Genomic DNA, 25758 nt, shown 5'->3' with positions numbered 1-25758 from the left:
AGAAACAAGGAGGTGGTCATGATGTTATGCCTGATCAGTTACATAAATTAGTTGATATGAAAATTAGCCACCACAGGACCACCACAGAGCAGGTATTATTTGGGTGGTGCATCATTATCAGCACTGCAGTAACACTGACGTGGTGGTGGTGTGTTAGTGTGTGTTGTGCTGGTCTGGGTGGATCAGACACAGCAGTGCTGCTGGAGGCTTTAAACACCTCAGTATTACAGCTGGACTGAGAATAGTCCACCAACCAAAAATATAATACAAGTTAGGGGTATCTAACAGAGTGGACAGTGGATGTACAGTCATTTGCCTGTGTTTAAAAACTCCAGCAGAACTCGTGTCGATCCACTCGTACCAGTGCAACACACACTAAGACACCACTGTTACGTCAGAGTCACTGTAGTGCTGAGAATGATCCACCACCCAAATAATACCTGCTCTGGTGGTCCTGCGGGTACAAGGTACAAGGAAAGGTACTTAATGAAGTGGCTGGTTGGTATGCGTGTCTATATCAGATATGTATAATAAAACATGTACACTGCAAGAACACCTTATAATAGTAATAAAGAACTAAAACAAGGAGCCTGAACTTACGGTCAGTGATTCTCTTTTCCTGCCGCTGGTTATAAATGTGAACCCTTGCGTTTCTATGGCAACACCTGTCTTCTGAATGTGCTCCTCCACGTACCTGAAATGACAAGAAATAATGATAACACCCATAAAAACAACGATAATAATTATATTAAGAACACAAAACACAACAAAAGAGCGACGAATACAGATGCATTCACCAGATTTGAAAAACTGATAAACAATTTGACATTATAAAAAGGCTACAGCTGGGCTTACGCTACATGATTCTGCATCAAAAACAGGCTGCTTCTTTCCCAGCAGGCAATCTGACCTCTGCCTCAAATTTTAGAAGCCCTATTTTTGTGCATCTTTTCAATCAGAAACTGTTATTACATGGCAGCATGGAATATAATAGCCAGTGTGTAGTTAACAGTTCAGTATGTAGTAAAATAGTTGTTACCAGTTAATAAAGGAGCTTTTCCCAGCAGAATGGTTCCCCATAATCATCACTATTATCTTCTTTCGAGGTGGCAGCAACCTCAGCCCCAGACTGGAGGCTATTTTCACGAGGTCTGGAGAACAAATATATACATACAGAAAACATCAGGCTACAGGTTCACCTACAACAGCCTTTTTCACTCAGTAAGGGTGGCTGTATGGTTGTAAGTACCGTCATAGTGGTCATTTTCACTAATAAGAGGCCCATATCTGACATTTTTCTCATATGTCATTTTTCCCTTGAGGTCAACTTATAACAATTGTGTGCTTTTATGTACCAAAAGTGGTCATAATTCACTTTAACATGACCATTTTTTTTCAATCCTCTTTTTAGCCTTTAGAACTTAACAGGCTGGTTTTGTTACTTTGCCTTTAAGACTGATATATGTAAATGAACTCTGTTGTGATTGGCTATACAGTGCAACATTCATTAAGCTGAGACACTGCTTAGATCTTCAGTAAGCACGGGCAAGGTTAAACCGCTGTGGGCTGAACATGTGGATATATGTAAATTAGTTGATTCTTATGACATCACAGCAGTGATGCAGTACACCATGCAGTGTACTGCATAACACTTCAAAGTCCTTAATTTAAAAAAAAAAAAAGAAAAGAAAAGAGGGAAATTTGGTTTTCCATGCTATGGGGGCAGTTGTGGGTTGGAGGGACCAGCCCTGCAACCGAAAGGGCGCCGGTTCAGTCCCCTGAGTCGACAGCATGTAACTGAAGCGCCCCTGAGCAAGGCACCTGACCCCCAACTGCTCCCCAGCCACTGAGGATAGGGCTGCCCACCAGTTCACTAGTGTGTATGTGGTGTTTCACTGCACGGATGGGTTAAATACAGAGGTGAGGTTTCCCCGTTGTGGGACTAATAAGGGTCACTTAATCCAATATGGGCCCTTTAATCAAGTTTTTAAGCAATGACCAAACAACAGCACAGACTTTTAAAGTGGGAAAAATTGAACTAGGAAGCCTTGGAAAAGACTTCATTAAAAATATATGTAAAAAGATAATGTTGTAACAAAGCAATGCCTGTAAGACTCATTCTACTATTACGCTGGCAAACCGTGTCCAACTTGGTGCCATAAAAATGAGCTTAGAATAAAAACAAACCAAAGAAATGCGATTCACCAATTCACAAAAAAATTGTGAAAATCATTTTTAGTCATCCATGAAAAGCAAGTTACGGCACTGAGTTCACAGACACTTAAGAGACATTTATAAGTGAAGCGGCAACTTTGTTCAGTTTAAACTGTAAGAATGCATTAAATGTATTAATTATATTTTTGACAAATCTGCCTAAAATACTGAGAGCTCCCAAATAGACTGTCAGTTGTGTTACTCATGAACTATGAAGTGACTTTAAAACTGAAATAAAATAACATGAATGCAATATTTGATATTGTCTACTTTAAACGTGACCCTGAAACTAAAGTGGTAACGGAGTAAGTTTTACACAAACTCAGATTTGTGCCATTTTGTCAGCAGTGTTACAGTCAGTACGACTGTTTTGTGCCCTTTTTACTGCCACAATGGTAGAACGACCCATAAATTACTGTGTCCATCAGGCTGTATTTACAATAGAAAAAGAGACCAGTAGAGATTAAATTTGCATTAACATCCTGCAAACTGACCTACTGATTCATTAACAGCCAATGACTATATTGAAATCAAGTACTTGAGTTTGTCACGATTGGCCCCTCCCAGTCCTGTCCATGTGCTCATGGTGTTTCCTTCCCAGTCCTGTCCATGTGTTCATGTTTGTTTTGGTCTAGTCCATGTGCTTTTTGTTTTGATCCCATTCCGGCCCCTTGTTTGGTTACTCCGCCCCTGTTTGTCCCCACCTGTGTTTCCACCTGTGTCTTGTGATCCCTTGTTAGCCCTCCTGTATATAAGCCCTGTGTTTGGCTTGGTCTGTGTTGGTCTTTGTTGTTTATTGTTCTGGTTGTACTGTTTGAAGTGTTTGATATCGTTGATGTTGAGCATATTGCTAGTACTATTAGTACTTTTGAAAGTACTTTTGTACTTTCATTTACTTAATTTCCAGTCAAACTGGCCACTACGTAGGTTATTCATTGTCAGAGGAAAAAAAAGCTGAAAAAGTATATTTAACATAAAATTACTCATTTTTCAGTATTTAGTATTTGCACTTTTTCCCGCTTCCATTCTTTTCAGGAGACTCATTTTCAGCTTCTCAAAGAAACCTGCAGGGATATTTTTCCACACCTCCAAAGTTCAGTCTTAGAAGTTGGAGATATTTCCTGCTGTTCATGGCCCAAATTTATCCAGAAAGACTGACATTTTCAACACGTCTCCTGTTGGGGAGGCCTGTCTCAGCACTGCTTTATGGAATTCAGTCCATTTGGCCTTTACTGACCCTTAGACACCACACCACAGCCTCCAGAGTGGGTCAGCCAGCACGGCTCGCTCTTACACAATCTAAGTTTCCGTCTACTATCGGACTAATTAAGAGGCTATACATAGAAAAACAGTCCAACACACAAACACAACCCACACAAAAACACACAAAACCACAGACACACACACACACACACACACACACTTTACAGTGGTGGCATTAGAGAGGCTTAAGAAGACTCAACCCATCACAGGAGATCCAATGAACTACAAATAACAACGTAATCTGTCATAATTCCTTGTTTTAATCAAACACCTGTATAAGCTCAATCCCACATGTGGACACGGAAAAGATAAAGTAATCAAATTCAGCCTGTGAGGCTTTGACTCAGATTCATATATAAAAATTCTATACACTGACATAATATTACATGAATTTATGGAAATATCACATAAACTTCAACATTCTACAGTTACAGACTGTAGTCCATCTGTTTCTCTGATACTTTGTTAGCCCCCTTTCACCCTGTTCTTCAGTGGTCAGGACCCCCATGGACCCTCACAGAGCAGGTACTATTTAGGTGGTGGATCATTCTCAGCACTGCAGTAACACTGACGTAGTGGTGGTGTGTTAGTGTGTGTTGTGCTGGTCTGATTGGATCAGACAAAGAAGTGCTGCTGGAGTTTTTAAGCACCTCAGTGTCACTGCTGGACTGAGAATCGTCCACCAATCAAACATATCCAGCCAACAGCGTCCTGTGACCAGTGATGAAGGACTAGAGGATGACCAACACAAACTGTGCAGCAGCAGATGAGCTGTCGTCTCTGACTTTACATCTACAAGGTGCACTGACATTGTAGGAGCACCTAATACAGTGGACGGTGAGTGGACACAGTGCTTAAAAACTCCAGCACCACTGTTGGGTCTGATCCACTCGCACCAGCACAACACACACTAACACACCACCACCACGTCAGTGTTACTGCAGTGCTGAGAATGATCCACCACCCAAACAGTACCTGCTCTGTGAGGGTCCATGGGGTCCCTGAGCACTGAAGAACAGGGTAAAAGGGGGTAACAGAGTATCAGAGAAACAGATGGACTACAGTCTGTAACTGTAGAACTACAAAGTGCAGCTATACAGTAAGTGGAGCTGATAAAATGGACAACGAGTGTAGAAACAAGGAGGTGGTCAGAATGTTACGCCTGATCTGTGTACATGGTCATATATCATATCTACGTATGGGAGCTTCTGCGACCTAAACCAGCAGCTCTGTCAGCTCCCGAGTCCTGGACTGAGTGAATGACCGCCTGACACTCCGCATCTGATCACACGTGAGACAAACTGCCCGACAAACCGCTGCGTGAGAAACTTCCGAGGAGTCAAATCCGAGCAACTCAGAATGAATGAAGTGACCACAAGGCAGCTTTAAAAGCGTGTCTTCATGCTACTGTAGGTTACTTCAGGCATGAGAGCCGGAGCGAGGGGAAGTTTCTTAGTCGCCCGCTTCTTGTCCGTTCCACCTTAAACGGCGCAGAAGTTACGCGAATAGGAAACAGCGCTGTTTGTGCCCTTACCGTTCTCGTTGTCCACATACAGACTGTGACATTCCCTCAGGATCCGCTCGCTCGGTGTGGTTAAGGCTGTGTCCAGAGCGTTGGCCACCGAGCGGCCCTTCCTGGCGCCCGACATGTTGACAGTAACCGAGCCTACTGACCGCACTTTGAAAGGAAAACATGGGGGACCATTTTCAGCGCTGCACCAAGACTCAGACGCAGACCAACGTGTGCGTGTGCGTGTGCTGCCCTCCAGTGGCGCATCAGCGCATCAGTTTCATCCACCGCTCTGCTGCTGGAGCTTCCATGCACTGCATATGAGACTAACTACGGAGCCCTGCCGGTGACACGCCACATAAATAAAAATAATGCCTTATTAACGCGTGGGAACAAGATCCTAATGCATTAGTGATGCGTCTGAATGAGATCATTCAGCCGTGGCCATGACTTAGTACGGCGTGACATTGGGATCATGCCTTTCAAAGTCGCGACCACGCATTAGGATCTCTTTCCCACGCTTTAGTAAGCCGTTCCCATGCCTTACTAAGTTGTGGCCACGCATTGTTTGTATTTACACAGGATGTCACCAGCTGGGCTCCGTGTACTAACTGATCTGCTCGGAGTACCGTTTCGTTTAAATGTCTGTTTATTAAATGCATTCTACGGAGCCCCACTGGTGACATCCTGTGTAAATAAAATAACTCGTGGCCACAATTTAGTAAGGCGTAGGAATGAGATGATTAAGTCGTGTCCATGACTTAGTAAAGCATGGGAACGAGATCCTAATCCATGGTCACAACTTAGTAAGCCACGATCTCGCTCCCACGCCTTACAAAGTCGTGGCCACGATTTAATCATCTCATTCCCATGCCTTACTAAGTCATGGCCACACATTAGGATCTCGTTCCCATGCCTTAATAAGGGCACGCATTATTTTTATTTACACAGGACGTCACCAGCGGGGCTTTTTTCTTCAATAACTTTAATCTCAGTGTAAAAAACTAAACAAAAAACAAACTGAGGATTGAAATGAATTTGCTTAATTTAATGAGGAAATCAATCAATTATGTTTAGCTTTAAACGATCAAATGACTTTCATTTTATTAAAATAAATGACTGAACGGTCCGTTTTGTCACAACCAAAACAATCATGACACTTCCAGACCCTTAGATAGATAGATAGATAGATAGATAGATAGATAGATAGATAGATAGATAGATAGATAGATAGATAGATAGATAGATAGATAGATTATTGATTGGGGTTGGTTAGTGTAGTGGTTAACACCTGTGCTCTGTGAGGGTCCATGGGGGTCCTGACCACTGAAGAACAGGATAGAAGGGGGCTAACAAAGTATCAGAGAAACAGATGGTCAGTGGAGGTGATTTAATGGACAACAAATACAGGTACAAGGCAGGTGTGCCTAGTAAAGGGGTCGCTGTACCTTTAAGGACAGGTAAGGGTGTGGCCCCATCCTCCCTAATCTGTGTTTCCGGGAGAGAGAGAAAGCGCGAGAGAGAGAGAGGGAGGTGAAAACAGGTGTGTGGTGAAGAGTAAACAGGTTGAAGGGGAACATAGGCGAATTTAGCGAATTTAAGAGTTGACAGAATCGCTGGGTTTTAGGCTTGCAGGCCGCGCGCGCCATCCCTAAATTTTAACCTCGTGGATTTCGATCGATCATGTCTTCATTGCGCTTATGAGCGCTTCATGACTCGATATGACCGCTTTAAGTCCTTAACGACTGGTTGTGCCTGAGAGCGATTCCGTCTGTGGTTCAGATTCTCCTCCACGATGGTGTCCGTGTTTGGACTCGTCTTGGTCCACTTCTGCCTTTCACACCACGCAGGTAAGCGCGGTCAGTCCCCGTAATGACCACCCCACAGTCTCATCCACGAGTCTTATTATGTGGAGGTTCTAGTTTACACACATGGTACAGACTAGAGACTCCTACTGAAACGGTTCTTTAGGGGAACCCGACTGGTTTTTGTGAGGATGTTCGATGATATCGGACTCGTATCGGCATTTGTTTAGATTCGACAAATACTTCCAATCCGAACTTTTTTAGCTTTTTTAGCTTTTCTACATTTCACTGGATTTGTAGCCCTACAGAAGCTGATATTCACAGCCAGGAACAAACCTCGTATCTCTCTTTTTATGTCTTTTATTTTCAAATTTTTGACAAATATGAAATCTCCAGCTGCCCTTTTACGTTGTTCAACATTTCATGATGAACAGAGCAGTAGAAATGGTCCACAGTAACTTGGAATAAATCATTTTTCCATTATTTTTTATTAAAAGCTAATGGTATTTTTTCCTTCTCCTCTATAGTTATCATTTTGGACACAATGCTTATATACATATTGATATGCTTATTGATAATTAATAATTGTGCTGCCTATATATACTTATGTTTGTTTATATGCACATACATAATGTGTGTGTGTGTGTGTGTGTGTGTGTATATATATATATATCACACACACACATATCACTGCTGTTAGAACAAAACCTATTATAACCAAAAGTTTACAGGAGAAGGAAAAAACACACTCTACTTTTAATGTAAGTCAATGGAAACAGAACTTTTTCCCAAGTAATTTTGGGCCCTTTCTTTTAGTCCTTTCATCATGAAATTTGCACACCAAGTAAAGGACAACAGTTGTTTTCAAATTATGTCAAACACTGAAAAATGATAAAAAAATGGAGAAAATTGAGTTTATAATGTGTGTGTGTGTGTATATATATATATATATATATATATATATATATATATATATATATATATATATATATATATATATAATTAGCACTGGTATTACTGGTATTGACAGTTCATGAAATATATTGGATATTGCATTGGTCCGTAATTTCCAGATCTTCCTAATTTTTAAGAGTTCATCGACTGGATTCTGAATTATGACTTGTCTCATCTCAAGCCTTGACCAGCTCCTGACTTTCCCCCTTTTTACCCTCTTTTCACAGCTGTAGCTGCAGAAGAGCGAGAGCGGCCGCTTGTCATAATCGGAGAGAGAGGAACAAACGTTCTGTTGCCATGTTTCAGCCGCCCAGCCAACAGCACCCTGCTTGTAACTCACTGGAAAAAGAGCGGGGAGATTGCCGTCACCCGGGACAGTGCTCATCTGCTCAGCACGGGCCATTTATCCATACAGGACGACGGCAGCTTGAAGATCACTGGCCTGATGTTACTAGATGAGGATGAGTATGAGTGCGACCCTGTGCCAAAAAATGACAGCTTATCTCAGAAGATTCTTCTACAAGTTGCTGGTACGTTTCCATAGTTCTGTACTATCACTGTCAGCCTCCTGTCTCTCTTCAGGAGAGGAAAAACAGGCCTTAACCTTAATGCTATGGTAGTTTGTTTCAGGGGCTGTTTCTATTGGTCCGTTCATTTCCAAACGACGCAATGAGTACTGAAAAAAATGTTTTGATAAGGCAGCGACGTTGATGCCATTACACAATCATGATTGAGCTTTTGTAGGATATGCAAAGTTGTCTGCGCTGGTTTCTAGAAAAGTGCGGAATCGTAAGACAAGCAGGTTCTGCAGGTTTAACCGCTTGTGTATTTAGTGGCCAGGAGCTGTGTGAATGAAACTGGTTCTGTTCTCAGGGCAACACTTTCTTTTTCTCTCTCTACTTTGTTGGAATTTAGAATTGATCTATTTTATGCTCCACCCACAAATCCTTCATAGCGACTGTGGCAAGTTTGGACAAGCTTTGCAGTACAAAAGTACATTGAAGCTAATAAAAACCGTTCGGCTTTTGTCAAAATATGGACATTTAGAAAGTGTTACTAAAGTTTCACATTATTCATTTTGTGCGCACATGTTATGTCACAATGTTAGAATGCATCACATTAGAAACGTGCCCATATAAAACTGTGATGTCATAATAATTACTTACCCTTTTAGCACAGCTTATGGAATATAATCATGATACTGTATTAAGAAAAAAAAACACTACATGCTTTGTTGATTTTGTGGGTGAAGCCAAGTTAACACATCCTCTACAGAGAACACACTTAAATACTAAATAGTTTTAGTGCTCAACTTCTATTTGTTTGCTTATCGGCTGATATTACTGACACCATGGGTTGCTAATTATAACTGATATACTGATCAGATCTCCTATGTAGTTGTGAGCAAGTTTAGGTGGGTTGAACATTGTAGATTAAACAGATAGGTAGTCATATCAGATGAGGAGGAAGCTGCTCCTTCAGAGAAGCTGACACTAGTGCTAACTGGTGCGGCATTAGATGCTGAGTTTAAGGTACTGGAAAAAAGAAAACATAAAATATAAAGTTTATGTATGTATTTTTTTTAACAACCTGTGAAATTCAGCAAATAAATAACAGTTGTGCTTTAAATGTGTCTCTATAAAAAAGGTGTTAACTTATTTTCACTTAGAACATTGACCAAACGTCATTTGCCCAGAAGCACCCAAAATTTTGCTCATGATTGTACATGTATAAGATACATACATGAGTTCTGCAACGATTTCTTAACGGAAGTAATGTGTTGATGGTTCTACAGTTGACACAGCCTTTCACACCACATTTGGCTTCCCCTGGATTTTTTTGTAGACCTTTGCTTCTCCAGCTTCCATATTGAATATGAAATGATAGCACTGCATGTTTCACTAAGAGCTGTGAAGGTGCTCAGACTGAAAACACACTAATACAGTTGGATCACAGTGTGATAGAGCAGTGGGAGCTTCTTAGTGCTTGTGTGGTGTTTGTGTGTTTGTTACTCAGTGGTCTGGTGGACCCACTGCATTATTGTTTTTAAATCAATACAGCCATAAATGTTTAAATGTTTAAAATATCACACATGGCCAGCGTAGGGTTCTCCGTTAGCAGCTGTAGCCAGTCAGCAGCCTGTCCATTTTGTCCACCCACACACACATATAGAAATACATACATCACACACACACACACACTAACAGCAGGCCATGTAGGAGGAGAACAGAGTGAAGGACACAGCACCTCCATACTTTTATTCCCCACAGGTTCACCCCAACACCACATGTGTAGGGTAAATGTGTGGGGGATGAACAGTGTGAAGGCACTGAAAATGTGTTCTTCACAGAAAATTAGCAAAGGCCAAGGAATCTGGGGTTGAAATAATAATAAATCACATCATTTTTTTTTCTGTTGGTAAACATTGAAAATGGTCCCACAGACCTGAACACCATTCAAGGGTTAAACCAGAGCTGTTCAGTGTATCTGAAACTCCTTTGGTGAAACTGCAGCATTTAACTAAAATGCAGCATCAGTATTTCAAAGCGTCCATGGTGCCAGTACTGTATGTATTGTATATTACAGTATTTTTATTTTACTTATTATTGACTATTTTATTTGACTTATTACTGAATATTAGCATGTGTTGGTCAGGTTTTTGACTTCAAGCAGAGTGACAAATGCGTTATTGTTTCCAGCCTGTCTGGTTTTATTTAGCTGCAACAGCACAGTGCAGCTGGGTAGTGTTGCATTTTAGACTGAAAACTCAACAGCATGCAGCAAATCTAGACTCCAAGCTAAACTCTGAATGATAGTTCTCCTACTTTCCACAAAACATGTCCAACCTTACAACAAAAGGGCACATTTTGTGGGCGCAGCATGGATAAGGTAATTTTAAAGATGTAAAAGTCAGCTGTCGCCTTGACTTGAACATGAGCCACTCTGCTGATCATTTCTCTCCCTTTTATTCTCTATTGCAAGAGAGACGGTTGCTAAAATAGAGGCAGGGAAAAATCAGCTTATTTGTAACTTTTAAGAAGGACACACCGTGTCAGTGATGTGAAGCACCACTCTTATGAAGCATTGAAAGCTGCCTAAGTGCTAAGAGTGACCTGTTGTGAATAATCTTTAGTGTGCTAAAGTGTGAGTATGCAGGTTTGTGAGTTAATTAGACAAAAGTTAGTTTGTTAGTTACAAGCCACTTTCATCCGGTGCTTCTGTCTAGTGCTTCTAACAATAACGTTGAAACGTAGGGCTGCACAATACAGTATGTGAATGTATGGAAACCCCCAGTCAAATTACCAGTACCAGTCAAATCGCAGTACTTTTGGGAGCTTTCAGTCATTTCATCACAGTTCTGGATGAGCCTTTCTGTGGTTCTTTAGATGTGGTGTCCTTGTAGCCCAACAAAGTTTGGATATTGTCAAAATCATGTAGGCTAATATTGTTACATTGATTCAGAAAAGTATTTTGTCTGTATCATGCAACCCTATACTCCTAGAAAAAGGGGTTCCATATAGTACCAAAGTTCTATGACTTACTCTTTTTGGTGCTACGTTGAACCATTCTTAAAAGATTCTTTAACTTTTATAGGTCACTGTACTGGGACTGGCACACTTCTGTTAATGCGTTTGCTTCTGTTTTTTTATGCATCATTTTTATGCTTCAGATCGTCCAGCAATACAGTTGATGCTATATACTGTTAGAAAGCTTGAAATCTCAGGATTCAATTCCTCCAAATAATTTTATGATCTGGTATTCACAACAGTTTGGTGTGAAAGTAGAGGAGGCAGTGGATAGGGCAAGATGGAGGCAGATGATCCGCTGTGGCGACCCCTAAAGGGAGCAGCCGAAAGAAGAAGAAGAAGAAGAAGAAGTATTCACAACAGTAACAGTAGTGTTATTTGCAACATAAGCGTTGAGTAAGCACTAACGAATCTGCGGGTTCTTACCTTCAAAGCCTCGCTGCTCTCCAGAGAGATGTCATATTCCAAAATATGTAGTTTTGATAACAGCAGAGTCAGAGATCAGTTTAGAGATCTATGAGTCAGGCAGAAATAAACTCCTGCATTCTAACTTGTCAGTAATACAATTATTCTGACAATTGGGGGGAAAAGTGAGGGTGTTGCCTTTCAAATCAGACCAGTTTGGGAACAGTCGTTTTCAGTCAGCTTTTCAGTCTTAAGCTTTTCCATCCAAAGCTTTTCCATCCAAAGCTTTTCAGTCGTAAGCTTTTCCATCCAAATGCTGCAAAAATCTACAGCGGAAACATTTTTTTTCTGATAGAGCAACAACAGCATGTATGCATGTGTGTATGCATGTATGTTTGTATGTATGGGTGTTTGTATGTATGGGTGTATGTATGTATGGGTGTATGTATGTAAAGTAAACGGAACATCCATATCAGTAGGTTATGGGGTAGCCGAGGATGTCAGGGAAGCCAAAAATACACAAGTTGTCACATACATGAACTTCGGGATGGAAACGTCAAATTCAGCTGTTTTATAGATAAACCAAAACTTATGACAACAGTTTTTTTGCTGTAAATGATGTCACTACATAAAACATTTTTACTGCCAGTTGGAAACAAGCTGTTGGGCAGGAAAAGCATTTTTAAAAACATTTTCTTGCTTGCTGTTTGCATAGCAAGATGACTGAATCATAGGTATTGACAAAAGACATTTAACCATGCAAAGAAACCTTTGAGTTCTCACTGTTTTACACTTGATAAACCACTTGTTAAAGGATCTAATGAAGCATGTATGGATTGAGACGTGCTACCTGAGTGCCTTTGGCTGAATGCTGTTTATTTGTTGTTTCAGATGGTCCAACGAACATGGCAATAAAAATAGAACCAGCAACTGCCCTATTGAACGGGACACTGTTCGTGCAAAAAGGGACCAACATTTCCTTTAACTGCTCCAGCGAGTCGTACCCCTCACAGAACCTTACGTGGTATTTTGAAGATGTCAGCAGGACATTTGGTGCAGTACCATCGCTACACTTTGAGATAAGCAACGTTAATGCAGCTGATCAGGGGAACTACACCTGCAAAGCCCACAACCTCCTCTCCAACAGGACTGTGACACAGAGCCAGGAACTGCTGGTCTACTGTATGTTGTACACAAAGACATGTAATCTTTGTTTGTGTTGTACATAATTACTAAAATGTGATTTGAGTAGTAATTTTTACACTTTTAAGTGCTAAAAGTGCCGATAGTGGTCTGTTAAAAAGGGTAGGGTGGGCACAGTTTTCACTCTCTGTTGTTTATCCCACGCTTACCATACATTACCATTTAGCAACAAGTATCTAAGTTAAAAAATATGTCAAAAAATATTTCCTGGAATAGGAGCATTCCTAAATAAGTTATATGTTAAAGGGATAGAGTTCCAAAAAATAAAGCAACCAAATCACAAAAACAAACATTTATTTGCGGGCCAAACCAAAAGCACTATGCTTGCAGAGAATAACATTGAATAATATTACTAATCATTGGCTTTTAAATCATGTATCATTATATTGCTATTTGTCATTTGCCATATATAAATGTATAGCTGTTTGCTTTTTGCCATACATGATATACTTTCAGTATCTTTAAAACATTTCTGTAATGTATTTACTCGGTCAAAATCAAAAAGCTGTTCCCTCATTAATAGACTGGAATATTCAGAGTCGAATATTGGTCAAGAGGGCAGTCATGTTATGTTACATTGTGTGGGATCCACTTACTGACCTCTAAGCTAAAGAGGAAAAACAGATAGATAGATAGATAAATAAATAAATAAATAAATAAATGGGTTTGATGTGATATAGTTTATTGTGGAGAATGTCCCAACTCAGATTTACATTTATGGCATTTAGGAGACGCTCTTATCCAGAGTGACTTACAGTTTGATCGTTTTACTCAGGTAGGCAATGGTAGTGTTGGGGGTCTTGCCCAAGGACTCTTATTAGTATAGTGTAAGGTGCTTGCCCATGTGGGGGAATTTGAACCCCAGTCCACAGCTTAGAAGGCAGAGGTGTTACCCACTACACTTACCAACCACTCAACCAGATTTCTTTGTAGTGGTAATAAGAACCAGGGGTTGTGATGTCTACAAAGCAAATGTAGCCAGTTTATGTGTTTGCTGAGTTTTCATATAGTTTTCTTTGTTTTGGACAATTTAGCCTTAAAACACCCTGTGCATATCACTCTGCCGCGAATGGTTTTAGAACAGGGTTTAGGCCAAAGTCTTACCTCAGAACTTTCATAAAACAGTGTCTTTGGCATAAAACACTGCTGGAATTTAACACTGAGCCAACCAGTCATATCTGTCCATACAGTTACATTCTATACACGTGGCTTCATAACAGGCCAGTACTACAGATGTTCAGAGAGACCATGAGGTAGTTCTAATTTTCTGGACTGTTATTTTGAGATCATGACTTTTTTTCTTGTGATCTCACAATAACAAATGTTGTTTTCTTGAGATCACTACTGTTTTGTGATCTCAAGTTAATAAATGTTGCTTTCCCTGGATAACTTGATAATCTTGAGACCGTGGGAAAAAAAAATTATGATATCAAGAAAACAGCTTTTGTTGTTGTCCGATCACAAGACAAATAAGTCATGATCTCAAAATAAGTCTATAAAATTATAACCACTTACTGGCCTCTCCTGACTTCTGTGCAGCACCATCCATGTCACGTTTGTTATTTTTTTCCTACCTAGATGAGTGGTCAGTGATTAGTCCAGATGTGGTCAATCAACAGGGTGTATTTGGTGCCTGACGTTTGGTTCTTTAGAAGGGAGCTATGAAGCTAAAGTAGCTAACCAGCTAACAAGTAATACACACCTATCTCCCACAGTTAGTACAGTACAAACAGCATGCGTACATCACCACGTCTCTCAAGCCGTGTGGAGTAAGTAATCTCAAATGTACCTGCTTACCTGTTTCTCACACTATTATCTTTAAAAATACACAAAATTATGGACAAAATTCAGGCTTGGCATGACAGCCACTTCTGAGTTTATTGGTGGATTTACAGATTCAGGTGTAGCTGTACTTTTGTTTATAAAGTAAGAGGTTTTGCGAAAAGTGTGGTCATTTACGTCAGACTTGGTTGATCAGGTGCATGTAGGGAAAGGGTGAAATCATGTAAATTAGAATTTTTGCTGAACTGTCAATTTAATCATTTAACCACTTCTCATTCATATAAACATCTCTTTCTGCAGATGCTCCAGAGAGACACCCCAATTGCAACTGGGAGCAGGCCAGTCAGCCTGACTTGGTGCGCTTCAGCTGCTCCTGGTACGGGGGCTACCCTACACCGAACCTGCAGGTGTTTCTGGGTTCTGACATGTTGGCCTCAAATGTCTCAGAGACTTTAACAGTGACTCTGAACAGGACGATGCTCCATGATGACCAGAATATCACATGTCTGGGACGATACAGTGAACTACAGCCTGGACATGAAAAGTCGTGCTCCTTCACGCTCAGTAAGGCCTGAACTGATTTTATAGTCAAATGCAGACACTTTGACCTGTTTCTGTTGGAGATCGCTGCAATATAATAACATGGTAGTGTTATAATGATAAAACAGTTTGTCTGGGCAGTATGTGTTTACTTGCTCAGCAAAACACTAATATTAGAATAAATACAAACAACATTAATACAATAACGAGTGATTTTAGGCATGCCAGGATGTCTCTTATTGTGGTAGCCCTGTATTATTTACAGTCATCATCCATTACCTGATTTGGCTAATCAGTGCTGACAATGGCATTTATTAAATTCATGCAGTCACTTGGCGCGTCTAGGAGAAATCTGGAACCAAACTTTTGGTAACCCTTTATTTGGAGTGGTTGTTTGTAGATGATTAATAAACTCTTAACAGATTATCAGTAACACATCAAAGCAGCAGTAATGAAGTATATTGAATACTGAATACATTGAAGTAAATATGCTCTGTTGATAGATTGCTTACATTAATTGTTAATATGTTACTTCTTTTACACAAAATCTAACCTTACCAACCTTAACCCAACACCTAACCCTAACCCTGGCCTTAATCCTAACCCTAACCTTAACCTCAAACCAAACCCTAATCCTGATTTATGTTTATTTACATTTATTCTAATGCTATATGGCGTTTTTACAAGTGCAAACACACTGACTGCCAAAATAAAAGGCTTGAAACAATACGCTTAGGTGCCTAAAAGTTTTGCCCACTACTGCATACGTAGGTATGTGAAATGGTGTTTTTACTCAGAGTGGGTGATATGAAAACATGATTTTGTTATTATGATAAATTATGCTATGATTCTTCTTCTCAGAGCATAAAAAACACTGGCCGTCTGTGGGTTTCATTAAGAAGAGATAAGTGATATGTATTATGGATCACAACCGATCAAGTTTTCAGTGAGATTTAGGCCAAGTATAGCACAGCCTGTAAATAACCAGCGTATGTTATTCGTTTATGTCATCTTATGCCGGCTTTTCATAAATAGAGTTTATGTGTTCAGTGGTGAGCATCATACTTCTGAATTGCTATCACTAATGCTATTTCTTTTCTGTCTAAAGCATTGCCGTCTGCATTATAACCTCAAATTTTACATATTGATTGATACACACTAACTTACAAAAATATAGTCCACTCACTGGCCACTTTATCAGAAATACTTTTATAATATCCCTACGTTGGTGCGCAATTACAGACTGTAGCCCATCAGTTGCTGTACACTCTGTCAGCCACTACCCCATTCATCATTGCTGACCAGACATTATTTGGGTGGTGGATTATTCTCAGTACAGCAGTGACCCTGACATAGCAGTGTTTGCTGAGCTGGTTCAAGTGTATCAGACACAGCAGTCTCATTGCTAGGTGATAACCAGCCAGAAACAGACCTCTGATGAAGGGCTAGAGTAGGGGTGTACAACTCTGGTCATGGAGGGTCAGTGTCCAGCACAGTTTTGAGGTTTCCCTACTCAAACACACCCATCGAACCTGCCAGTTAACAGGTGAGTGTAATCAGGTGTGGTTGAGCAGGTAAATCACCAAGCTGTGCCGGACACCAGCCCTCCAGGACCGGAGTTGTGCACCCCTGGACTAAAGGATGAAGAAAGTTCCTTAACTGTACACCAGCAAGGTGGAGCTACAAGGGTTTCCCATAAAGAGGCCAGGAAATGGACTTTTGTGTATTATTTCTAAGATGGTAGAACTTCTCATTTTTTGTGACCGTGCTGCCTTGTAACCTGCTACCTTTTCCCTATAAGTGTGAAATCCATGACCTTACAGTCTGTTCTGGTGTTGCAGACTCCCCATACCCGATGGGAATGCCACTCGTGGCCGCTCTGGAGGGCAGTGACATCACTCTCTCTTGCTCTGAGTACAAATCTCTCCCTCCTGCTAAAACTGTGTGGCAGCGAGGAAAGAGTCAGGAGGTTATCGTCCCCAGCTCCAAATACACACTGATCGCCAAGGGCCCGGAGTTTACTCTAACCATAGTGAATGTGACGAAAGACGACGAAGGTGTTTTCTTCTGCTGGAGTGAAAATGTTCTGGCGGCGAAGGAACTGGAAGTCTATCTTACTGTCAGATGTAAGTAAAACTCTTTGCTGTTTCTGGAAGCTTTAGCGCAAAGGTAAACGGACATCTTACTAATCACGATGGAAATTTCAGGGAAACGACATACAGTTATATCAGGAGTGTCACCAGAGATTTATGGACATTGGTCTCCACTGAGGAGTCTGGGGGCATGTTTCCCTAAGAAGATGTTTTAATGGTCCCAAAGTATCTGTTCACCATGCACGTTTAGATTAGCAATAGGTTTAAAGTGGCTATTCGGTCAAATTGGTAATGATCTGTTTCTTCGTAGTGTGTTAAGCACAGATCCTTTACAGTTTAAATGCAATATCTGTCCATCTACACACTCTCATCCAAACTCACAGATTATAGATTGGTACAGACTCAGTTTGTGAAACCAGATAGTGATTTTGTTCTGTAGTTTTCTTTATATGTTTTATAGTCTATTATTGTTTATAGTGACATTTGACAGCACAAAAATGATATTTTCTCAATTATTTTGTTTATCGAGTCTCACAAATAATATCTTATAAGATATCTTAAGAAAACATTTTAAATGAAAGCTTAATGTTCACTTGCTTGCTCTCCCATCAGTTTGTGCCCTGCTATGCTGTGAATTTGGAGACAGAATAGCAGTTTTGGATTAAGAATGAATGCAAAATACTATGTGATGATTTGGAAAAAAAATAAGGTGCCTTCATTTGGCAGACTAAATCATACTTAGGGGTCCAATCACATTTTGCTTATTTTCTAAGTGAAAAGAAGGTAGTACCACTTCTACATTAAACAAACATAAACATTGCATATTTCTGCAGATATGTAATGGACAATTATCATTTATTTGCTGAATGTTTGCTGTCATTTCATCCAAAAGGGTTCTTATGAAGTGCTGACCAAAAGGGTGCCCAAAGTTATGCATTTTATGTGTCATTTTTTCCAGAATGATAAATTCAGCAAATAAATAATAATTGACAATTTGTTGAGACAGTAATGTATAATTTGACCAAGGTTGTCCAAGTAATAAGCAGAAATGAACAGAATTATAGTATTACAGAATGTGGGTGAGTTTACTAATTCTTAAAGTTGTGTAATTGCATAAATCAAATCAAATCATCTTTCAAAATTCAGTGCTTGAGGTGTAAACAAAGTCATTTACAGAGGTTCAATATGAAGAGATTGTTTACAGAGGCGGGGAAAGGAAGAACCAGGTGTCATGATGTCTGCAATACTAGTCAGGAGTGCACTAAAGCGCCAAAACATTTCACTTCCCAGTTTGTATATAGAAACTAAGCAGCAAAAACAATTTTGAAGTCACTGTTTTTGTGACGTCATGAAAACCAACACATCTACATATTTCCATGAGCCATGACAGTAAAACCACCTCCTTGTTTCTACATTGTCCACTTACTGTATAGCTGCACTTTGTAGTTCTACAGTTACAGACTGTAGTCCATCTGTTTCTCTGATACTCTGTTACCCCCTTTTACCCTGTTCTTCCATGGTCAGGACCCCCACAGGACCACCGCAGAGCAGGTATTATTTGGGTGGTGGATCATTCTCAGCAGTGCAGTGACACTGACATGGTGGCACGTTAGTGTGTGTTGCACTGGTACAAGTGGATCAGACAGCAGTCTGCTTGAGTTTTTAAATGCCTGAGAATAGTCCACCATCCAAACATATCCATCCAGCAGTGTCCTGTGGGCAGCATGCTGTGACCACTGATCAAGGATGAGAGCAGGGATGTCAAACTCAACCACTGAAGGGGTCGTATTAAAAACAAATCTGTGGGCCAGAGAAATTTTTTTTTCCTTTTTTTAATTAAAGTTGTGTGTAACCTGAACTGGCCATGTATTCAAAAACACAAAAACCTCAGCAGTAAAATCTAGGCACTTGTAGTCGACCTGAAATACTAGATGAAATATTCAATATTCAGTTATCACAGTGTCACCGCTGTCCCAAAGCAGCGTTGGGGTAGAAGAGTCAGAGCACACATTTACGTTGCTGTGCATGCTGGAGACTGTAGTACAGCACATTGAGAAATGGGCTAATGTTAATAGAAAGCTATAATACATTTGGGGGCTGGATAGGATTGTCACGGGCCTTGTGTTTGACACATAACATACCAACATAAAAACTGTGCTGCAGCAGATGAGCTACTATCTCTTTACGTCTACCAGGCGGAACAACAAGTTAGGAGTGTCCAATAGAGTGGACAGGGAATGGACATATAGGCCGATGTGGGTAGCACTCTAGTAGACTCTGTTAGTGAATTTCAATGGGAAAATAATGAGTTTCAGGAAAAAAAGAAGGAAAACATAAATACACCACTTTCATAGAAATGAAACGGTCTTTTGAATCAAGTTCTTACATATAAAGGGCTGTTGAGCTGCTTTATTCCAGTAGACTCATCAACTAAAGCAATTTTATGTTTAAAAGCCTTAAATCTGTCTCGTCATTCACAGAATGCTGCTGGGCAACATGCTTTGGATTGGAAAAACTACAGTCAGAAAGCAGTTCCGTCACTGTTGGCAGCTCCTCACACTGAATTCTTTGTGTTGATCATTCTGATGTAAAAATGTTTATTTTCCAGCCTTTGCAGACAGCTCCGGGGCGGCGGTCGGAGTCTTTATCTCGGTTCTGATCGTAGCTGCTGGGATAACAGTGGGATTCTTAGCGTACTCCCGTCGTGACAGGATATGTCTGAGTACGTGTCACTGTTTTATCTGCCTTTACATCTGGCTTTAGCAGCAGCTTCAAACTAAGCTCAGGATGTTTGTGGTTCAGATTAGGAGAAAATCTGTAAGCATTACACTGAGACTGTTTTCATATGTTTTAATCACACATACATACTTGATATTAAATCATTTTCCTCTATTTTTCTACAGGTTTTAGATTTAGGTAAGTATAAACACAAATATTATAACGTTATAACGAAAACACGGACTATAGAGCGAACATTTATTATTATTATTATTATTATTATTATTATTATTATTATAGTAAGAACGATGTTATTATTATTCATTTGAGACATAGGACAATGATAATATACTACTAATTATAATGGTGGTACATTTTCCTGTTATCATTATTTACTGATTATTTTTAATAATATCCTGGTTAAAAAAAAACTAGTAAAAACTCCTGAGGCTTACATTAATATTTTAATTAATTGTGTATTATCACAGTTATTATTTTATATATTATTATTATTATTATTATTATTATACATGTTATTATACATCATTATAGTAATATATTTGAATTATAATAGTATAATAAAATAACAGTAGTTTATATTATGAATCATTATTAAAAATATTATTATTATTATTATTATTGTTATTATTATTGTTATTATTGTTATTATTATTATTATTATTATTATTATTAATGTACTATGCTTAATTCAAAAAGGTGGCAAAGTGTCTATTTGAAATGAAATTCTTGTTGTTATTATTAGTTGTTGTTGTTGTTGTTGTTGTTATTATTAATATTATTAGTATTAGTAGTAGTACTATGTTATTAAATGAACGTTGGTTTTATAGGAACCTGTTGCAGTAAAAGTCTTCTAAGAGCCCTCAGTCCTAAACTCTGCTCATGATGCTGTTTAAAAGCCATTAAAGCACCGTGTTGTTTTCAGTGGATTAGAGGACGACAGGACGGATGTGCTGAGCCTCGTCGAGTCGGATGAGGACGATGTTTTCCACGACGCTGTTCCGAGACTCAGTCCTGTTTCTAACGGACACGTTCCCACACGCACCACTACACTCGTAGAGATCCACAGGATACAGTCCAGTGAGTGACCGTTTAACTGTTTCCTAAAACATTTCAGATTCACCAACAGTGTGAGATGCTACTGTCTAATCTAACCTTACAAACAATCAGACCTTTATTCATAAAGCGCTTATTTTAATGCAAACATAATGTGCTGTACAGACTGACACCTTTCAGATAAATAAAAATAGCAAATAACGACAAAGTAAGAAATGAAAAAAGTCACAAAAAAACACAACAAAAAAAAGACATAAGATTGCATTAAATTGGAAATACAGTACTTCATTTTTAATACTCTGTCTGGTTCAGTGGCTACCAAAGTGCACACCTGAAGCCAGGAGCTGTGTTTGCTTTTCATATGAAAGTAAGTACAGTTAAACCGATATGTATGAGTCAGGTAATTCAGTATCACAGCTGTTAGTTAGACTGCACCTAGGGCTATAAAGGTTTCCTATGACATGAATTAGTTGCAAAATGACTTTAAAAATACTGTTACAATGAGGATTTCCCATGTTTTATTTTTGGTTAAACAGTCTACTTTGATTGATTACTTAATGCACAGTGCGTTATGATATCAGTATCGGCAGATAATATTTAATCCTGTCCAGTTCCCATCTGGTAGCTAAGTCTCCCCTATTTGTTAGATGCCATCAGGCTGGAAGGGCGGAATCGAGCATGCACTTCATCTGAGGCATCGCCACCACGTCTTTCTGAGCTGCTGCTAATGCAGCGTCATTAGACAGGTCAACACACTTGGAGCAGAATGCTAACTCCTGATTTTTACGTCAACTGACAGACACCCATGAGTGATGGGGGGCCTTGTGATCTTCTTATGATAGGGCCATGGTTGCAATCATTGTATTCTGCAAGACAGGGTTGGGGTCTCTACAAGCCCCACAGTGAGACTCTATGATGTTCACAGTGTTGCAATATGACTCAATCTGTTTTTATTGTAGCAACACAGACGTCTGGAGTAGATAAGGCAACATTCAAAACAGGCTTTATCCATAGCTACACATACTGAATTGCGTCTGAGTGGTGGGCTGACCCCTGTTCTCCTACAATCAGGACAAGTGTGCAGTCCATTAGTGTCTATTAGTAACAGCTGGGATAACGAAACGCTGGTCTCAAAAGCGCCATCTTGTGGGTTAAGACAGAAGGGCATTTGGTATTCTATTAGTCCAACACAGGGCTTAATACACATTACAATATTATTAAATAAATTATTAAATATCAATACTTGGGCCTCCATGTATCAGTGCTATTTTTATGTCCCAAACTGTTTTTTTTCTCCTGCTTCTACTAACAGAGCAGAATGTTTTGGTGACGCCAAAACTACTGTGTTTACATTTTATTTATTTGTTTTATTGCATTTTTGATGTTACATTTTGCATAATGCTAATCTAATAGATCTAATCCCAATTTTATAAAGGTGAACACACTCCTGGGCAAACATTGGGCAGAGTCTAAAATCTAATGTTATTTACTGAGGGCTTTATTAAACACCGAGTAACTCTGCAATGTTTGAAGCCATTCATCTGTAAATTTACACCCAGAACTTCAACATCTACAGAAATGAACGGGGAAAACTCCACCTTGTTAAGCTGATTTATCAATTTGTTTAATTATTTTTTGTTAAGACCATTAAAAGCTTAATGTTTTGAAATTTTCTTGCTTAGTCCATTTTTATTTGCCCAGGAGTATACATCCACATCAGTATCCACAGATAGGTACCATTAGGAAGTGGAAAACTCTAGGTAGCTGCCCATCCTGTGCGTCTGATGCGGTTGCCTCTTTTGCCTTGACTGGGTGCCAGTCTGCCAGCCTTCTGGACCAGCTTGACCACCACTGAGGGAGAAGGGCGGCCATCCTACCCACCCAGAGAGAGCGAGGCCAACTGTGCTCTCTTGGACTCCTGGTTACGGACGGCTGTAGCATCACCAGAGATCGAACTCTGATGATATCGAATCTCCTGATGATACGGCCAACGCTTAGACGGTGGCGCCACTCAGGAGCCCCTGCTTTGTACTTTAATACTTCATACTAACAATGTTTGCTATCCGGTGTCGACCAGAGGAGGATGAGTTCCCCTTCTGAGTCTTGGTTCCTCTCAAGGTTCCATCCACCTGCTCTTTTCCCTTGCCACTGTCGCCACTGGTGACGCTCCTGGGGGCTCGGACCCAGGTTTTTCTTTTCGTTCTGAAATACTGATTGTTCTGTAAAGCTGCTTTGTGACAACACCTGTTGTAAAAAGCGATAGATAAATAAACTTTGCTTGCTGGCTTGCTAGGTGACAATTTCTGAAATGATTCAGTATAACTTGTTTGTTTTTAGGTGATCATGAAGATAACGTGAACGACGCAGACCAAGCAGATCAAGAACAAGCTAAGCCAGAAGAATGATACAGAAACTCAGTGGACTTCTCAGATTGTACAGGACAGTTCTTTTGCTTTAGACGGCCTCTGCAGTGGCCTGTTCATATGTGCAAGGAATGCAAATGAAGTTTTAAATGTGTCTTGATTTGTATGTTGTACCCTGTGACTGTATGGTTATGTATATTAAAATAATGTGAGTTGTATAAAATATGCAAACAGCTTGGTTGCTGTTAGTACTTCTGGCCACAGATGAATTAGTGAAAACGGTGTCCATTGGTGTCTGTTTGTGCACATGAGCAACTATTGTTGCTTTCTTATAGCATCATAAACATCATTCATATGTTTTGTGGTGGACTCCTCATCATTCAGCTGAATATTTTAGTAATGAAACTTGTTCATAGTAGGACTCTGTAAATAACCAACTTTCAGCTCCAGATCTAAAGTACTCCTGGTTTTGTGGTTTACCATATCGTAGAAAGCTGAATTTTTTTAAGGGTTTGATGGAGAACGTAAAGGTTCTTCATCTCATTCAATGCCCAGTGCACACAGTCCATATATGTAAGTTGAGGTGCTAAAGTATTTCATTTTTAATAAATAGTTTTTGTAAAACCAACACATTTACACACATCCACAAGTCTTGTCAAAGTAATAAAGAGTGTTTCAGCCCAGACTTCTCTCAAAATGCAGCCAATCAGCACAGACATAATTTACATACACTGTTTGTTATTCAATAAGAAACTACTTATTTTCTTGTCATAAAACTGTTACAAATAGCAGTTCATCAGATACACACTATATTGCCAAAGGCATTCGCTCGTCTGCCTTCACACGCATGTGAACTTGAATGAGATCTCACTCTTAATCCACAGGGTTTAATATGATGTCGGCCCACCCTTTACAGCTATAACAGCTTCAGGTCTTCTGGGAAGGCTTTCCACGAGGGCTTGGAGTGTGTTTATTGGAATTTTTGTTCTGCCAGAAGCACATTTGTGAGGTCAGATACTGGTGTTGGACGAGAAGGCCTGGCTCACAATCTTCGCTCTAATTCATCCCAAAGGTGTTCTGTCGGGCTGAGGTCAGGACTCTGTGCAGGCCAGTCAAGTTCTTCCACACCAAACTCGCTCATCCATGTCTTTATGGACCTGCTTTGTGCACTGGTGTGCAGTCATGTTGGAACAGGAAGGGGCCGTCCCCAAACTGTTCCCACAAAGTTGGGAGCATGAAATTGTCCAAAATCTCTCTGTGCTGAAGCATTAAGAGTTCCTTTCACTGGAACTAAGGGGCTGAGCTCAACTCCTGAAAAACAACCCCACACCATAATCCCCCCTCCACCAAACTTTACACTTGGCACAATGCAGACAGACAAGTACCGTCTCCTGTCAACCGCCAAACCCAGACTCATCCATCGGATTGCTAGACGGAGAAGCGTGATTGGTCACTCCAGAGAACACGTCTCCACTGCTCTAGTGCCACTGCACTGCTCTCACTGAGTCCAGTGGCAGCGCTTTACACCACTGCGCTAGATGCTTTGCATTGCGCTTGGTGATGTAAGGCTTGGATGCAGCTGCTCAGCCTTGGAAACTCATTCCATGAAGCTCACTGTGCTGTTCTTGAGCTAATCTGAAGGCCACATGAAGTTTGAAGGTCAGTAGAGATTGACTCAGCAGAAAGCTGGTGACCTCTGTGCACTATGCGCCTTCAGTTTGACAAATGGTTTGAAACAGAATATTTGCATCAGTTTAGAATCGTACATTTACCTGCCATAATACTGGTTTTATATTATCTTAAAGGCACAGAAACACACTGCGTAATTCCAGGTTATAAAGGGGGTGGCATTGTGGGACGTAGTAAAGTGAGCATAATATGAATGATACGTTTTTATGGTACATAAAAGCTTCACAAGTAGATAAACTCCAGAAATGGGCCCTTTGACTCACTGTGTGAGACAAAAGTCAGCAAAGCTGCCCAAACCTAAACTGAATCGCAATTTTGATGAAATAATGATGTAAAGTAACTTACAGAACTGCAGAGGACATTTTAGCACATTCAGCATTTACATCTGCCAGAATAGAAACTGAAGGGTCTTTTATTTGAGGAAAAGGTTCTTCCATCCAGAAAGTACAGATCCATCACAATTTTAAACTTAAAATAAATCACTTTATCCACCCAAAACGTTCTGCTTGAGAAACTTAACAAATCCATCAGAATTGTACTTGAAAAATTTGACCAAATCCATTCAAAAAGCACAAGCCCCTGCATTTTTCCCTGAAGACTTTTAATATAGAAATGAAT

General features: G+C 39.9%; 2 protein-coding genes across 3 annotated transcripts in view; one reads left to right on the top strand and one right to left on the bottom strand.

Moving 5' to 3' along the window:
• si:dkey-98f17.5 (uncharacterized protein LOC569123 homolog) overlaps positions 1–5202 on the bottom strand; it is a 28587-nt gene extending 23385 nt beyond the window's left edge. The window contains exons 1-3 of one of the 2 annotated variants that reach the window (XR_005129212.1): positions 5012–5126; positions 1040–1151; positions 601–694 (exon numbers count right to left, since the gene is read on the bottom strand). Coding sequence is in view for 1 of the 2 variants with exons in the window: in XM_017705070.2 (XP_017560559.1) it covers positions 601–694; positions 1040–1151; positions 5012–5126 (321 nt within the window). In the remaining variant the exon portion in view is untranslated. Of the gene's footprint in view, positions 1–600; positions 695–1039; positions 1152–5011 lie in introns of both variants that reach the window. The other variant, XM_017705070.2, reaches the window with a different exon arrangement.
• Positions 5203–6503: 1301 nt separating this feature from the next.
• Positions 6504–23811, top strand: vsig10 (V-set and immunoglobulin domain containing 10). Its single transcript, XM_017705069.2, has 9 exons — positions 6504–6837; positions 7974–8276; positions 12570–12860; positions 14964–15227; positions 17045–17329; positions 19905–20018; positions 20200–20212; positions 20958–21112; positions 23426–23811. Exons 1-9 carry the CDS (start codon positions 6783–6785, stop codon positions 23491–23493), a joined length of 1548 nt encoding a protein of 515 aa, XP_017560558.2. The 5' UTR covers positions 6504–6782; the 3' UTR covers positions 23494–23811.
• The last annotated feature ends 1947 nt before the right edge of the window (positions 23812–25758 follow it).

This window comes from Pygocentrus nattereri, chromosome 20, assembly GCF_015220715.1.
Source record: "Pygocentrus nattereri isolate fPygNat1 chromosome 20, fPygNat1.pri, whole genome shotgun sequence".
Classification (NCBI taxonomy): domain Eukaryota; kingdom Metazoa; phylum Chordata; class Actinopteri; order Characiformes; family Serrasalmidae; genus Pygocentrus; species Pygocentrus nattereri.
Note: the sequence above shows the minus strand (reverse complement) of the source record. Positions and strands in the feature narration are given on the sequence as shown.